Genomic DNA, 15,800 nt, shown 5'->3' on the forward strand with positions numbered 1-15,800 from the left:
ATTCAATTATTGAAGAGATAACATTTATATTTTTTGAAAATATTCAAAATTAGTTTAATTTAGAGTCCATTTTTTATAAAGATGAAAAAGTGAAATGGTGAAATAAAAAGAACACTTTTTATAATATTTAGGTTAAATATGGCTTCACAAGCTATTTGAACTTGCGTTATTCTGACCTAAAAATCTTGTTATATTATACCGTATATAACGTCACATTTTTTGTTGACCATTAGAATTTTTGCAGTGCATACAGTATATTTCTCAGCACTTCTACTTCATCTATTTATGTACATTATATTTTAGCTTCTGATTGTTTTATCTTTAAATACTGTACTTTTTATGAAGGTTTCAGGTTGCACCTGAATTTATTGTTAATCTCTCTTTTTTCTGTGTTATTTTAGTTTGTCAGGGAGCCAATAACAAACTGGCTCTGCTGGGAACAGTGGATGATCATTATCAGATTCTAGTGAAGATGTACAGTAACTGCACAGTGGTTCTGGAAAACCTGGAGATTACGTACATTACAGAGAAACATGACTTGTCTTTTCTCAGGGTATGACTGTTGCTCAACATTATAAACACTTGGGTTGAACAGGTTGAATTACAGAAAATCTTGCTGTTTTACTGTATTGCAATTCACAACAAATTTTAAGCCCAATATTGTTTTACCTTTAGATGTCCACACTTAAGCAGACCATTCAACGATATTTAATGTATTTACAGTGTTATACAATGTTTAATAGTATTTTGTGTTTTTCTAATTCGTAGAGCATTCAAGAAGTTGGTGGCTTTGTTCTAATAGCTGTCAACACAGCTCCGAGCATCCCTCTTGAGAACCTGCGCATTATCCGTGGCCACACACTTTATGATGAAAAATATGCACTAGCCGTCCTATTAAACTTCAACATCAGCAGTGGACAAGGGGTGAACCAGTTGTCACTGACAAGCTTAACTGGTATGTGGTTATATAAAAGATGTTACTAACAGACCTGTCCCATGTTTACAAGAATATATTTATATATTATGTTTATTGAATTGTACAGTTTGAAACATACATGTAATAAACAAGGTTTTTTTTCATCTTTTAGAAATACTAAAGGGTGGAGTCAAATTTGCAAGCAACAATCATTTATGTAACGTGGAGACCATCCAGTGGACTGACATTCTCAACATGAAAAGTCATCCTAAAATTGAAAAGCCAGGACCTAGTCATTATAAACGCTGTATGTCTCTACGTTTATATTAATCAGTGCTTATTTAACCAATTACCATTACTAAGAGTGTGGTATCTCACCTACCACAGGTAAGAAGTGTGACCTGAGCTGTTACAATGGCTCCTGTTGGGCTCCAGGCCCCCAAAACTGTCAAACAAGTAAGTACTACAAAACTTGCCCTGAAAGATTGAAAGCATTTAAGCTTTTAAAAAACGTATGAAATGAACCAAATAGACTGAAGACCTATTTATAGAATTTCATCACTTGACATTTTTTCCCAGTGGTCATTTTTGTGTTAATGTAACCGCACTGACATTAACACCTCTGCAAACTTATTAAAAATGAATCGCGAAATATTTAACCCCTGAGACAGCATAGGGTGAAATGTCTCCATATTTCAGGAAAAATAATTTCTTCTTTAAAGATTTAAAGTGTTTTTTTAAAATATTCCCCTTCAGGATTAACTGCTATTGAATATTGCTATTGAATAATAATATTTAATTGTTTTACTGTTCAATGGCGTCTGTTGTTGCTGTACTCTTGCCAGCTGTAGAAAACCACAGTTCTTTTAGTATTTCTGAAGTCCTTCATCTCTCTCTGTCTAGTGACTAGGATGATCTGCGCAGAACAATGTTCTGGAAGATGTAAGGGACCCAAACCCATTGACTGTTGTAATGAGCATTGTGCAGCGGGCTGCACCGGACCCAAACCAACCGACTGTCTGGTGAGAACCACACACACACACACTGTATGTCAAGTAACACTATTCACAATCACAATGAGTGAGTAAATTGTTTTGTACACCAGATTTGAGATACATTCATGTGTTCTTCCTAAATGACAATTTAATTTGCATTGAAGAATTTGACTGTAATTCAAAAGCCTTCTCAATGCAATGCCCAATTACACACAAAATAAGGAAGTTTTCTGAATATTTCTCAATTTCATTTTCATCTCGCTAGAAGCAATCCAATCATGTTTGTGTAAACTATTCCTTTATATCACTAAACCACTACTATCTCCATTTTTGTTATGGTGGACAGGATATAAAGCATGTCTACAATAGTACAGGGAAACATTCATTGCCAATGGCGTACACAGCTGCAGTAAATCTAACCTCAAGGGCAATGAAAATGCTTTCACTATCGGACTAGTGCACTCGTGGGAAATTTTGTTTATGTGCTTATGTGCTACAGGCTTGTAAAGACTTCCAGGATGAAGGAAAATGTAAGGACGCATGTCCACGGCTCATGCTGTACGACCCCAACACACATCAGCTCGCTCCCAACCCAGACGGGAAGTACAGCTACGGAGCAACGTGTGTCAAGAAATGTCCACGTAAGGCTGATCATAATGCTTGAAGTCAGGCCTTATTATTTTAAGATTATTTTATCCCTTGTGTTAGATATTAACTGCGTAGTCTACATTTCTACCATAACAATTCTAAATATATATGAAGAGTTTGGTTCCAAAATGAGATCATTAAATTTGTGACCAGTCAGGTTTTTTTATTGTCCATTCCAATTTATATCAATAAAACACAATGAAAACATGTTAACATAATAAAAAACATGATTTCTGAAAAAAGGAGTGTTATCTCATTCTGGAACCAAACTCTTTATATGTGTCTTGTATATAATACCGAAAGTTTTTAGGTCTACCTTCTGGAATATCTTCATTTTGGAGATTAATATAAGGAATAGTTCACCCCAAAATGAATATTCTGTCATCATTTACTCATCCTCCTGTATGTTTTTCTTTCTTTTACAGAACGCAAAATATATTTTAAAGAATGTTTAACTGAACAACAGTGGCAACAACCCGTTGACTTTGGTTTTGTGTCTATAGTTGTAAATTGGGACCACCATTGTTCGGTTATCAACATTCTTCAAAATATATCTTCTTTTGTGTTGTACTAAAGAAAGTCATACGGGTTTGAAATGACAAGAGGGTGAATAAATGATGACAGAATTTTCGTTTTTGGTTGAACTATAATTTTAAGGGAACAGGGTTAAAATGTAAATCCAGCCAAAGAAGAATCATGAGACTTGCACCCATTGCTCAATTCTGGATTCTAAGTATCATCTCAGAAACTATACAGGGACCAAGACAAGATAATTTGCCTTAAGCATCAGTTGTCTCAGATTGTGTTGGGCTTGTTAGTTGTGGTAAGTGACTCTAGATTGACTGTTTCCTGTACGCTTACTACTCAGACAACTATGTGGTGACTGACCACGGGGCCTGTGTGAGAACATGTAGCCCTGGCACCTTTGAGGTGGATGAGGGTGGAGTACGGAAATGTAAAAGGTGTGAAGGCCTCTGTCCAAAAGGTAAAGTTGAGAATGTTTGAAGAACTAAATTCTTTTGTTACCAAACATTTGATGCAGAATTTTAAAGCTTTTTTTGCGAATTGGACAAACACGTGTGTGCATTGCAAAGGTATTTCAATAGACTTAAACCAAATATAAAACTAGTAAACCATATTTGGCAGTGTATATTTTCTAAATATTTGTATTTACTAAATTTGTAAAAACTACTTTTGAAACTTTCGTAACACCTTTACTGTACTGTATGTAAGACGGGCTTTAGAGGTAATTCTTTAACTACAGTTGCTGAAGTTGCAGTTAATTTTTAATTTGTGTTCATGTAGAGTGTGATGGGTTGGGAATGGGGCCCCTGAACCATGTCCTGTCAATCAATGCCAGCAATATCAACTCCTTTGAGAACTGTACGAAAATCAACGGAGGTGTTGCAATACTCATCACGACTTTTAACGGGTGAGAAGCAGTATCTACAGTAACACGTCTGAGCCCCTGACTGTATTTTGCTATAAGTATAAAAACAAAGCTATTTCAGAATACTTTACTGTTTTTTTTCATCTCAAAGTTATTTTTCAGAACTGCATTGACCATGACTGCATTTTCTTCTTAACAGTTATTTAAATGGCTTTTTGGTTCTTCTTTTTCCAACCCATTTTGACAGCTGCTCACCAATTAGATGAACCAAATCTTTCATCATCTGGTTCAATTGATCCTGACTGTGGTGAAATCTTAGGAATATTGGTTTGTTCATAATTTCTTCATTTTATTGCAGTGACCCACATACTAAAACTCCAGAAATGGACCCAGGCAAGCTCAACGTATTTAAAACTGTTAAAGAAATCACTGGTGAGAAAATTGTGGTTTTTAACAAAACTTAATGGTTAACATTTTGTAGCACATTGTGCAATTTGTAATTTAATAAAGTGGATCACAAGAAGATAAGCTTCAGTATCCACAAACTTATTTGACTTTCTTCCAACCCAAAGGCTACCTGATGGTTCAAACATGGCCGGAGAACATGCCGTCCCTCACTCCCTTTGAAAACCTGGAGATCATCCGTGGACGGATGAAACAGCAGTAAGCACATAGTCTATTAAGAACTATTGAACAGTAGAAACTCACCTGTCAGTCTTCCTCAGTGATGAAACATGTTTTCTGTTTTTGATGCATTAACAGCTCACTTTCTTGTCGCTTCCTAACCCCTCACACCCTTCTGCTCCCACAGAGGTACGTTTAGCTTTGCTGTCACCAAAACCTCCATTACACACCTGGGCCTGCGGTTTCTGAAGGAGATCAGTGATGGTGATGTGTCCATCTCTAAGAACGGACATCTCTGCTACACCAGCCCTGACCACTGGAAACGTCTCTTTAAATCGTCGTCTCAGACCGTCAAAATGTCCTCAAATGCCGATTCTGCCTCCTGTGGTAAATAAACTATCCAGCTAACAAGTGCTGGAAAGTCATTTCTTTGAAACACTTTTCTCATAAGGTTGATTTGAAACCTCAAAGTCTTGTCATTGTGTTGAAATTATAAATAAATGTGTGTTATAGCAAATCAGAACAGCACATGTGATGAGATGTGCACAGCTGATGGCTGCTGGGGTCCTGGACCCACTATGTGCTTTGACTGTAAATATCACAACCGTAAAAGCCATTGTGTGGCCTCCTGTAACCTGTTTGCTGGGTGAGTGAGCTGGATTATGTATACTAAATTGTACATGTCATACTGTGGTCAAAAGTTTGTAACAGCTAACATACTTCATCTCAACTTCTGCCATGAGATATGTGCTTTTATTATAGGGATTGTTTGGTTATATGTCACTGATGAATGATGTAGACTACATTGAATAACATGCTTGTCTGTCTCTACAGTGAGCCGCGAGAATATGAGGTGAATAAGACATGCATTGAGTGTGATCCTGAATGTCTTCTCATGAATGAAACCCTGACCTGCGCGGGCCCTGTAAGTCCCCACAACCTGCACCACTAAAACACCTCAGGCCTTAGCATCATGCTCAACAAGATAACAGAAAACGCTGCTTATTCTGCTTAAAGTGTTCTGACATCTTCTAAGAACATACCGTATATATAGTGTCCTATGGATCGCTGTTAAATTCACATCAGTTAAAAAAATCTGGAAAAGTTTTATTTAATGTTATTTAACACCCGAAGAATTTGTATTTATTAGCTCTTTTTTGTCCAGGGACCTGACGAATGTACAGTGTGTGCAAACTATATAGACGGACCGCACTGCGTACCCCGCTGCCCGCAAGGCATACCGGGAGAGAAAGACTTACTCATTTGGAAATATGCTGACAAGATGCGAGTGTGCCAGCTCTGTCACGAGAACTGCACCCAAGGGTGAGGAAGACATCTTAGCGTAATGGAGTTGTCATTTACTGTGTACAATTTACATACTGTATATAATTTAAACACTGTATAATAGACTGATGGATTTGTGCACTGCTTTGCAGATGTACTGGGCCTGATCTGAAAGACTGCAAAGACTTTAAAAGGTAAAAAGTGATTTATTGCCATAATACTTTGCAGTTTAAAGGATATGGTGTATCTTGGACAAAATAAATTGTATAACTGTATTCATGATCATAGCTTCTGTAGGTTAAGTAGAAAAGAGGATGAATAGTATATATTGGGAATATTTGGGTATTTTTGTCATGTTTTCCATGGAATATATAAATAGAAGTAATTACCAATAGAAGAAAGGGTGCAACTCTCGTTCTAAAGGGAAAAAGCTTTAACTTTATTAGTAAATTAGTAAATAATGTTAAGTTTTGGGCCTTCTCAGTGTTTTCCACATAGCTTTAGTTCACTCGGTAGTGTGCATTTATCTATAGTTCGGGATTGTCCATGATCGCCGCTGGTGTGGTTGGAGGTCTGCTGGCTTTGGTCATCCTGGCTCTTGGAGTGGCTGTTGTACTGCGCAGACGCCACATCAAGAGGAAGAGAACCTTACGCAGACTTCTTCAAGAAAGAGAGGTCAGACTGCAAGACATCTACAGTATCAGCAATGCCAAGATTCTGCTTAAAATGCACATTTAACTCTAAGTAAGCCATTGGTTGGCTGACATTTCTGTAAAATAAAGACCAAAATGTCCAACACAAAAAAAATACTTAACAACCAATAGCATGGGTTTGTGGTTGAACTATATGATTGTCTGACCCAAAATCTGTTCAAACGGCACCATCGTTTTTGTTACTCATACACACTTCAGCCTCACGGCAAGTATGAAACCATATGACGTCAACATGGTAAGGACAGTTTACATTTGCAGTGTCTAGTATAAACTGTGATGGAAATCAGTCATTGGTGTGATCGGTGTCAGCCTGCGCTCATTCAAGGACAGGATGTGTGTTTGAGTAAGGAGTGATTTCTTGAGACAGTGTATTTGTGTCTACAGCTCGTGGAGCCTCTGACCCCCAGTGGAGAAGCCCCCAACCAGGCCCTGCTGCGCATCCTCAAAGAGACCGAGTTTAAGAAGATCAAAGTGCTTGGCTCTGGAGCGTTTGGTACTGTGTATAAGGTGAATATCCTCATGCTTGGTATGCGTATGTAAATACATACAGAAACACTAGCTTTTCTGTTTCACCTTTTGTTCTATTCAAAATTTGCACAGAACCGTATACTTAATTGTCACCATGTTGATCGCCAAGAATGTATAATTACAATAAACATTACCCTTTAATCTCAATGTCTCTTTATCTTAAGATGATCCAGCTAGTCAGTGTGACCCACTAGCATTCATCCGCTGATGGCGTGAGATGTCAAGACAAATATGTGTCTCTTCCTGCAGGGTCTGTGGGTTCCAGAGGGGGAGAACGTGAAGATCCCTGTAGCCATTAAGGTCTTGCGAGAGGCCACGTCTCCTAAAGCAAACAAAGAAATCCTGGATGTGAGTAGTAGAGCTCTGACTCAGGATGTTATTCAGGGTTTAGGCCATGGTCAATACAGAAGAGTCTTAAAACCTGGCTTTTTTCTTTGACTGTTTTAACAACAGTAAAACCTAGCACCAGACGTGTCTATCCTTGACAAATTCTCTTAGCAGTTTTTTCAGTATTGTAACTATTTATAACCCTGGATTGTACATTAGAGGCTTGAACATGTTAACAATTGCTTGACGGTGAGGTTTGTGATTTCATCAAACAGAATTGCAGACATATTAAACTCTACAGCGTTAGCTATTGCTTGACCAAACGGATAATCCGACCCCAAACTCGCACTATCGGTTGAGCCAATGTTGCTATGTCAGGTCATCCTGACAAACACAGAAATGTTTTGATAGCATCTCAAAACTACTTTGTTTGGGGGAATCAAGCTAGGAATGTCTCACTTATAGTTGTATCGTATTATTAGGCTTGGAAAGAAGAAATATTTTAACCTAAATACAGATGCAGACAGTAAAGTTGAAGTCTTTGAAATGATTAGTGCATATCAGGCATCATATGATATAAAACAGAAAGTTCAGATTGATCAATTGAAATGCAAAAGTGTCCTCTGTTCCGAACACAAAGAATGTTATTTCCTCTGATATTTTCTTTGATTGTGAGGATGTGGTTGAACAGTCGGTTTCTCAAGGTCACTTTGAAGATATCTAATCTGCAGTATGTAAACATGCAACTTCTTAAACATCAGTATGCCGAAATCAAATCTAACAAATATCTGCACAGTCTTGTGAATATTAAAGAGTCAATTACATTAAAGTTTAATTAGAAATAGATGCCAGTCCCGCCCTCATTTTTTAAAAGGAGAAGGTTGTTGTTGTTGGCTGTTCAGGGAGAGCTCAATATTTCACCCAGGGGTTTCATTATTATGTTCTGCTTTCAGTACTTTTCTTTTTAATTCCAGGCTTCTGTCTCCGCACATATTTACGAATGTGTTTGAAGCACCCAGTTTGTTAGTTTTACCTTAGTAAAGGTCTTTGCACTTACAGTTCGAAATGTTCGTATGCGTTTTTGTCGTATTTGGCTCTCGTTTGTACGTTGTCTCTGAATTTTTAAAAGAGTCCACTCAAAATGCAAAAAGAAAATCGAACCTGGACGAAAATATCAGATGCAGTGTGTAAATGTGATTGACACAACGTGAGGTCCTATTTATTTTTTAACGTGCAGAAATTTCGGACGCAAATTTCAGACTCCATGTGCAATGGGCTTAAGGATTGTAAGACTTTGGCAATGATGTTGACCTCAACTGACCTCTTCTATAGGAAGCCTATGTGATGGCCAGTGTCGATCACCCACACGTGTGTCGGTTGCTCGGCATCTGTCTGACCTCCACCGTTCAGCTCATCACCCAGCTGATGCCGTACGGCTGCTTGCTCGACTACGTCAGAGAAAACAAGGACAAAATCGGCTCGCAACACCTGCTCAACTGGTGTGTGCAGATTGCTAAGGTAACAGATAGATCTTTTAAATGTTTTGAATTGAATCGTATCCCTTCTGTTTATCACACGGTTCAGTGATGATGAACAATGATGGTTTCATTAAATTAAAATGATGTCATTGTTTACTCACTTTTATTTAGTTTCAGACCTGAATTATAAATTTTAAATTTTGAAAATGTCATAAATTCTAATTGATGCGATGTCAGATTTATAATACAGGAAGGAATAGACATTTTGTAAGTGGATTGATATACCTAGTGTCATTAGTTTTCTAACTGGTAATATGACAAAAAATATATATATCACAGAGGAAATGCTTACCACAAAATAAACATTCAGGACTATTTTTTTATATACATTCATGCTGTAAATTCTGATGTGCAGATCTATAGCTGTGAAGATTGAAAGGTCTTTCTTGGTTTTTTTTGCTGAAGGAAAAACATTTGAATTTAAGTATGACTAACATCTGTAGCAACATGGTGTGAATTAACATTCTGAGAAAACTGCTTATTCGTGCACCATAATCCCAACTGTCTTCAAAGAGTTTTGCTGATTTCTCATTAGTCACTTTTTACCATGCCAACAACAGTCCTTATTTCTCCCTAATGGCCCATGTCATGTATTCCCTTATCACTGCACTTCTTAAATGAGACACAACTGATCTATATTACATATGCTACTTTCAGTTTCACAAAATGTGACTTTTGTACATATTAACTTAATATAATTGAGTATTCATACTGTTGTTGCTTTATCTCATGCTTGCTGAACTCTTTTAAATGTCTCTCTTGGTGTATTAGGGAATGAGCTATTTAGAAGAGCACCACCTTGTGCATAGGGACCTGGCAGCTCGTAATGTTCTGGTGAAGACCCCTCAGCACGTGAAGATCACTGATTTTGGCCTGGCCAAGCTGTTAAATGCTGATGAGAAGGAATATCATGCAGATGGTGGGAAGGTCTGTTGTTGTTTTCTGTTGTCTGTGAATGGTGATCTTAATGAAGGGCTTCTTGGTTTTAGTATATAAATATAGATTATAGATGTTTCACGAGTTAATGTCTATTTACTTTCTGCTTCAGGTGCCAATAAAATGGATGGCGCTTGAATCTATCCTGCACAGGACATATACCCACCAGAGTGACGTCTGGAGCTTCGGTAAAGAATGCATTTTGGATCAGTGCATGCAATCATTGTAGTCATTGAAGTCAACATAAAATTAGTTCAATTAATTATTTTTAGCGTTTCACTTCGGTAAAATGGCATATTTTTTACATTTAACTAAGTTTGATTGAGTTGTGAAAAGTTATTATTAATGTACATCCCAGAACAAAGGCAGGCGGTCGGATATGGATTTTTTGTATTAAATGCACCAGTGAATTGTTCACATTAAACCCAGAGAAGTGCATGAAGAAAGTAAATGGGGTCAACTCTGGTTTCATGTTGACTCATCTTAAGCAGAGGTTATCAGTATTTAAGAAGCATTGTCTGACACTCTGCTGTAGGTGTAACAGTCTGGGAGCTGATGACTTTTGGAACGAAGCCCTACGATGGAATTCCTGCTAGTGAGATTGCAGAAGTGCTTGAGAAAGGAGAACGTCTTCCACAGCCCCCTATCTGCACCATTGATGTCTACATGATCATGGTCAAATGTAGGAGTGAAACTCTGTTATACACCTGCTGTTCAATGAAAGTGGCTTGTGTAACTCTTTTATCAATAATTACCTTCATGCATGAAACCAGTTAAATTACTGTAAAATTGTTGCATTAACTTTAGTGGTAAATGTACCACGCCTGTTATTCACAAAGCACAGGCTTTGTGTGTTTTGTACATTTTGCTACTGTACCATCAAGTACGTCATGCTACTCTTTTGAGGGGCGCCAGTGGCTCAATTGGTTTCTTAGACAAGAAGAAACACGACCAAAGAAAATACTTTTTAACTATTTAGTAGTTCTTATAAGTAGCTAGTGTGTTTGTATGTAAGTTTATATAAGGTGATTGTAGTGGTACTGTTTTAGTTGATGGTAAAAGGGCACCAGGTTTTAAATCCTTTATGAACTTCTTACTTGACTTTATAAAAAAGGCATAAGAGTGACATGAGGATGGTTACATGATTTGGTGATTGAAAACACCTAATGTCTTTTTCATCATCTGCTTTATACTAACTTTTTAATGATTAAATCCAGGTTGGATGATTGATGCTGAGAGCAGACCTCGCTTCAGGGAGCTCATCGCTGAGTTCTCCAAAATGGCACGTGACCCATCCCGCTATCTTGTCATTAAGGTAAGAGCATGAAAGGCATCTTTAGCTGATGCACAGACTGTATTTTTGACCTTACGTCTGATCACTGCCATCTGCTCAGGGTGATGATCGGATGCACTTACCCAGTCCGTCAGACTCAAAGTTCTACCGCAGTTCTATGAGCAGCGAACTGGAAGAAACTCTTGACCCAGACAAATATTTAGTGCCCCATCACAGCAGTTTCTTCAGCAGCCCGAGCACCTCTCGCACACAGCTGCTACACTCTGTGGTAATTCACTACACAATACCAATACACAAAAACTATGTTCTTCCTTTATTCTTATGTTTGTACTTTGATCGAATTGAAATGATTGTATGTGTAGACCTAATGCAATGGTACATTGGGCCTTGCCATACGTATATATAATATTATAAATATCGCTGCTGTTCTGAATCCTTATGCTGTATCTCCATATTTTTATTTTATACCATAAATTATTATAATTTATCAAATTTAAGTTTGTCACTGGGGTTTGCAAATTTCTAACCAATGAAAAATATTATAGAGTGCTTGTCAACTTTGTACTTTTTGAATGATTAAATACTGTGTTGTCACTGTTTTTTCCATTTCCTGAAAAACTGCAAATTTGGTTTCGGAAAGACTGCAATGAAAAAAAATTGGAAATTTCCACAAATACAAACACTCAACACTCGTCCAATCCTCAAACATCTGTCATAGTATATACATACTAACTGTGGTAACAGTCATGCGGTAACTTCATTGAGCTTGATCTGATGACAACGTTCTGTGCTTTTACTCAAGAAGACAGGAAGTTCACATCGCAGAGGCGTTCGTACCTGGCCTGTCTTTTTTCTTACGTCCCTGTCTCTTCGCCCACTTCCTGTTCGCTCTGTCCTTCCTAACTTTATCCTCTCCCCCACTTCCTCCCAGCTGCCTCCTGATTAATGACCGCTCATGGTGAAACTTGAGCTTGTCTATCCAAAAGGACTCTTCAGGCCTCAGTCCGCCGAGCTTTTCCTGGCCTCACGCCTGCCGCTAAGTGCGTGCAAAGCTCCTACAGCCTTTCAAGTCTGATTGCTTTTGCGGGCATCACTTGTTAAAATGTGTTTTTGGCAGAACGAAGACCTTGAGCTCCACCGGAGTCTTACGTAACATTGAATGTACTTGTCAATTGAATCAGCCATTGAGGGTAACAAAAGAAGCCCACATATAACATTTATAAGTTTACAGTTGTTTGTGTTTGGTAGATAAGTTTATAAGTACATGTTGGTACATTTTATCAGTAAACGCATTTCCTGGGATTTGATCCCATGAATTTGGAAAGGCCATGCTTTACCAACTGAGAGGAACAATCTTATGCAAGTTCAATCATGCTACTGATATCCGTTTTTTGGTCATTCAAATAAAACACAGGTTGATGATGTTTTTGTTTTGTTTCAGAGTCTCAACAGCAGCGTTGGAAACTGTCAGAGCAAAAACGTGGTAAGTTACAGAGACACCACAGACGTCTGATAACTTTCACATTAACTATAGAGGATTTTGTATTTTTGGCAAAACCTGGAAATGGGAACACCGACACGGACACAGTCTGGGACATAAAAGGTCATCACACAGTATCTTGAAAAATGTGTGGATGGATATTTATGCCCAGAGTACTTTCTTAATAGGGAACATGTTTTTAATAAAGTTTAAAAGATTTGTCAGAGGTTTCGTGGTGGTGACGTTTTATGTTGAGTGACTGTGAGTCTGTTTATATACTCCTGTTAGCTTCTGCTTTCTGGAGATTGTATTTATTCTTAAATACATAAATGTTGTGTTCATTTGTAAAGATTAAGACTAAAGCAGTTTTACCTGTAATGCAACTGTCCCAACTTTTGTTTTGCCATCTTCTATAGTGAGTTACCTATTGTTACATTGCTGGTACTTTTATCCAAAGCACATTTTAACAGTTGGTGTCTATACACCAACTCTACCCATTATATTGAACCTATGATCTTGGGATTGCTAATGCCGTACTCTTGCAAATGAGCAACAAGAACTGTAACAAGCTTTTGTTAAATTGCAGAAATGAAGACCGGTTTAACTCTTATAAAAGTTCTGTAAAAGGGAGTGACACACTTTTAATTCTTTCAATATTTTACTTGTTCTTAGAGTGGCTTAGCGGCAAGAGAGAACAGTCTGGTCCACCGCTACATCCAAGACCCGACAGAACCGTTTGAGGAGGGAGACTTCCAGGCTGCTCCAGGTTGGTATGGTTTGAGAACAAACAGATTTTAGGACCCAAGACTGAAGACGTCTTAGAAATGGAAAAATATGATCAGCCTGAAAAAAAGCTAGATGGAAAGCAGAAAGACAGAAAATGGACAGTTGTTAATTTGTGGTGAAATGAAAGCCTCTGTTGGAAAATAATTCTGTGGATTAATGGTCTTAAAGTGATAGTTCACCTAAAAATAAAAAATCTGTCATCATTTACTCACCCTCTTGTCATTTCAAACCTGTATGACTTTCTTTTTATTCCGCAGAACACAAAAGAAGATATTTTGAGGAAAGTCGTCAACTGTTCGCTTGCCAACTTTCTTCAAAATATTTTTTTATTTGTGTCCTCGGAAGAAAGAAGTCATACAGGTTTGAAATGACATGAGGGTGAATAAATGATGACAGAATTTTCATTTTTGTTTGAACTATAACTTTAAAGAAACCGTACACCCTAAAATTCTGTCAGCCTTTCCCCCTTTATTGTTATTCATGCTTCTGCATATTCAACAATAGGGGTTTAAAACATCTTGAAGTTTGTTGAATTTTCATTTCTATGCTAATACCCTGAAGGTCTGTTTTAATCTCTGTGTAGATAGACATTTACATATGAATCGAATGTTAATTTAAAAATGCACTGAATAGATTGTTTACGTAACTGTTTTTTCCCCCAGAATACATTAACCAAAATGGCTCGCTGATGTCAAACATGACCAACCCTGTATACCAGCACCCAGGACCCCCCCGCACACTTCAGCACTCTTCATCTGCGCTAGATGAAACCGAGGAAGAATATCTCAACTGCTTCAAGAGCCCTGTTTCTCCTGCCGCCGCCCCACCCGAGTATCTCAACACCTCCCACACCCAGCTCCTCTCCAGCCAGACCTTCTTCAACATGTTTGGCTTCAATCCACAGAACAGCATGAACAACCCAGACTACCAGCAGGACTTCTGTCCCCTGGAACTCAAAACACACAAAAACGGACACTTGCCGGCCGCAGAAAATGCTGAATACATGGGGTTGGAAGTGCACTAGCACAGTGTGGCGAAGAGGGACTGTTAAAATTAGCCACTTTAGATTAAAGATGGAAGGACATCTATTTATAGCAGAAGCACAGGCAATTAGATGGCTGAGTTGATGAACCGTAGTTTGTCCTCCGTCGAGGGCAGGACAAGCTTTTGATTTCCTTGGAAAACCTTTCAGATAGCCTTGAGTCTTTTTGAGCTAAACGTAGATGCTGATGTGGATTGAATAAGCGTGGCTCCCAAATCCGACGTTGATGCCAGTAGAAATTCACAAATTCACACTCGCGGACACCTGTTTAAAGACTCTTTTTAAGAAAAATAAGATTTCAGCTGTAATTAATGTTTGTCTTTCACTTCAAAAGATGCATTACAACAATGTTGTCAATTGTAATAAAAAACATTATTTTAAAAATGTGTAAGCTGAACCCGTAGACTATTTAAAGCCTCTCTGCTGTGAATGAAAGACAACATTGTTGTCAAATGTAAAAGTTTTCACTTGTCGTTTTTTTGCTGGAAATGTTGATTTTGTGGACAGGGTCATTGCATAAATTTGCAATACTGGGAGAAAATAGTAAAGGTAGGGTCAGCAGTGTAAAGACACATTTTTAGCTGACCCCTTTTATCGGGGGGACCAGGATGTCCCATCTGCCTGTGAATGGTAAAAATTTGCCTTGTCCAAAGACCAACATGCGACTGGTACATGTACGGAACTGTAATATATGGCTGACATTTGCGTCATTGTATCTAACAGAGTATTTTATCTTTTGTCAAAAAAAACACTTACAGGGTCACTCATATATTCCATTTCTGTTTATTGTGTTTGTAAATTTGTTTCTGTGTTTTTTTTTACCTACCTGTACGTCCTTTAGACTTTTGTAATCGCCCACTTAAATGAGCTTTAGACAGAATCATGTTGTGGGCTACAATTCAAAGTAATGTGGTTGGATATCACAAAATCACGTCTTTGTTCCTTTGATCAAGCACTCGCTTTTGTACCCTCAGTACGGTGGCAAAGTCCTTTTTCCTTTTGTCCTGTTGACATTGATTATTACTCTATGAAGTAATATCAATAAAGATGTCTTTTTACGAAATGTACTCTGTACTTGTTAAATGCATCTGGTGTCATCAGTATTATGTTTTACCTGTAATCTAATCATGGAGAATTAAATCATACTGTTTCATCATCACTTCAAGCTCTGCTTGAATGTGATAAAATGTCAAATAACCTAGTTTATATGATAATGAATGAATGAATGAACGACTGTGTTTTGCTTGCAGCCTAGCACAGACATTTATTGATTCATCTTTTAATCAGGTGTCCTGTGCA

The 15,800-nt window shown here is 37.8% G+C and overlaps 1 protein-coding gene across 1 annotated transcript in view; it reads left to right on the top strand.

Moving 5' to 3' along the window:
• Positions 1–15,692, top strand: part of egfra (epidermal growth factor receptor a (erythroblastic leukemia viral (v-erb-b) oncogene homolog, avian)) — a 40,602-nt gene extending 24,910 nt beyond the window's left edge. Inside the window, exons 2-28 of the mRNA XM_079452840.1 lie at positions 402–553; positions 769–955; positions 1,089–1,223; positions 1,304–1,372; positions 1,820–1,938; positions 2,411–2,552; positions 3,428–3,544; positions 3,865–3,991; positions 4,308–4,381; positions 4,522–4,612; positions 4,761–4,960; positions 5,087–5,219; positions 5,408–5,498; positions 5,739–5,896; positions 6,010–6,051; positions 6,391–6,532; positions 6,955–7,077; positions 7,348–7,446; positions 8,758–8,943; positions 9,735–9,890; positions 10,012–10,087; positions 10,435–10,581; positions 11,117–11,214; positions 11,294–11,461; positions 12,635–12,676; positions 13,346–13,439; positions 14,122–15,692. Coding sequence (XP_079308966.1) covers positions 402–553; positions 769–955; positions 1,089–1,223; positions 1,304–1,372; positions 1,820–1,938; positions 2,411–2,552; positions 3,428–3,544; positions 3,865–3,991; positions 4,308–4,381; positions 4,522–4,612; positions 4,761–4,960; positions 5,087–5,219; positions 5,408–5,498; positions 5,739–5,896; positions 6,010–6,051; positions 6,391–6,532; positions 6,955–7,077; positions 7,348–7,446; positions 8,758–8,943; positions 9,735–9,890; positions 10,012–10,087; positions 10,435–10,581; positions 11,117–11,214; positions 11,294–11,461; positions 12,635–12,676; positions 13,346–13,439; positions 14,122–14,483 — 3,530 coding nt within the window. The 3' untranslated portion in view covers positions 14,484–15,692. The remainder of the gene's footprint in view (positions 1–401; positions 554–768; positions 956–1,088; positions 1,224–1,303; positions 1,373–1,819; positions 1,939–2,410; positions 2,553–3,427; positions 3,545–3,864; positions 3,992–4,307; positions 4,382–4,521; positions 4,613–4,760; positions 4,961–5,086; positions 5,220–5,407; positions 5,499–5,738; positions 5,897–6,009; positions 6,052–6,390; positions 6,533–6,954; positions 7,078–7,347; positions 7,447–8,757; positions 8,944–9,734; positions 9,891–10,011; positions 10,088–10,434; positions 10,582–11,116; positions 11,215–11,293; positions 11,462–12,634; positions 12,677–13,345; positions 13,440–14,121) is intronic.
• The last annotated feature ends 108 nt before the right edge of the window (positions 15,693–15,800 follow it).

Source organism: Barbatula barbatula, assembly GCF_947034865.1.
Source record: "Barbatula barbatula genome assembly, chromosome: 3".
In the NCBI taxonomy this organism is placed as follows: Eukaryota; Metazoa; Chordata; class Actinopteri; order Cypriniformes; family Nemacheilidae; genus Barbatula; species Barbatula barbatula.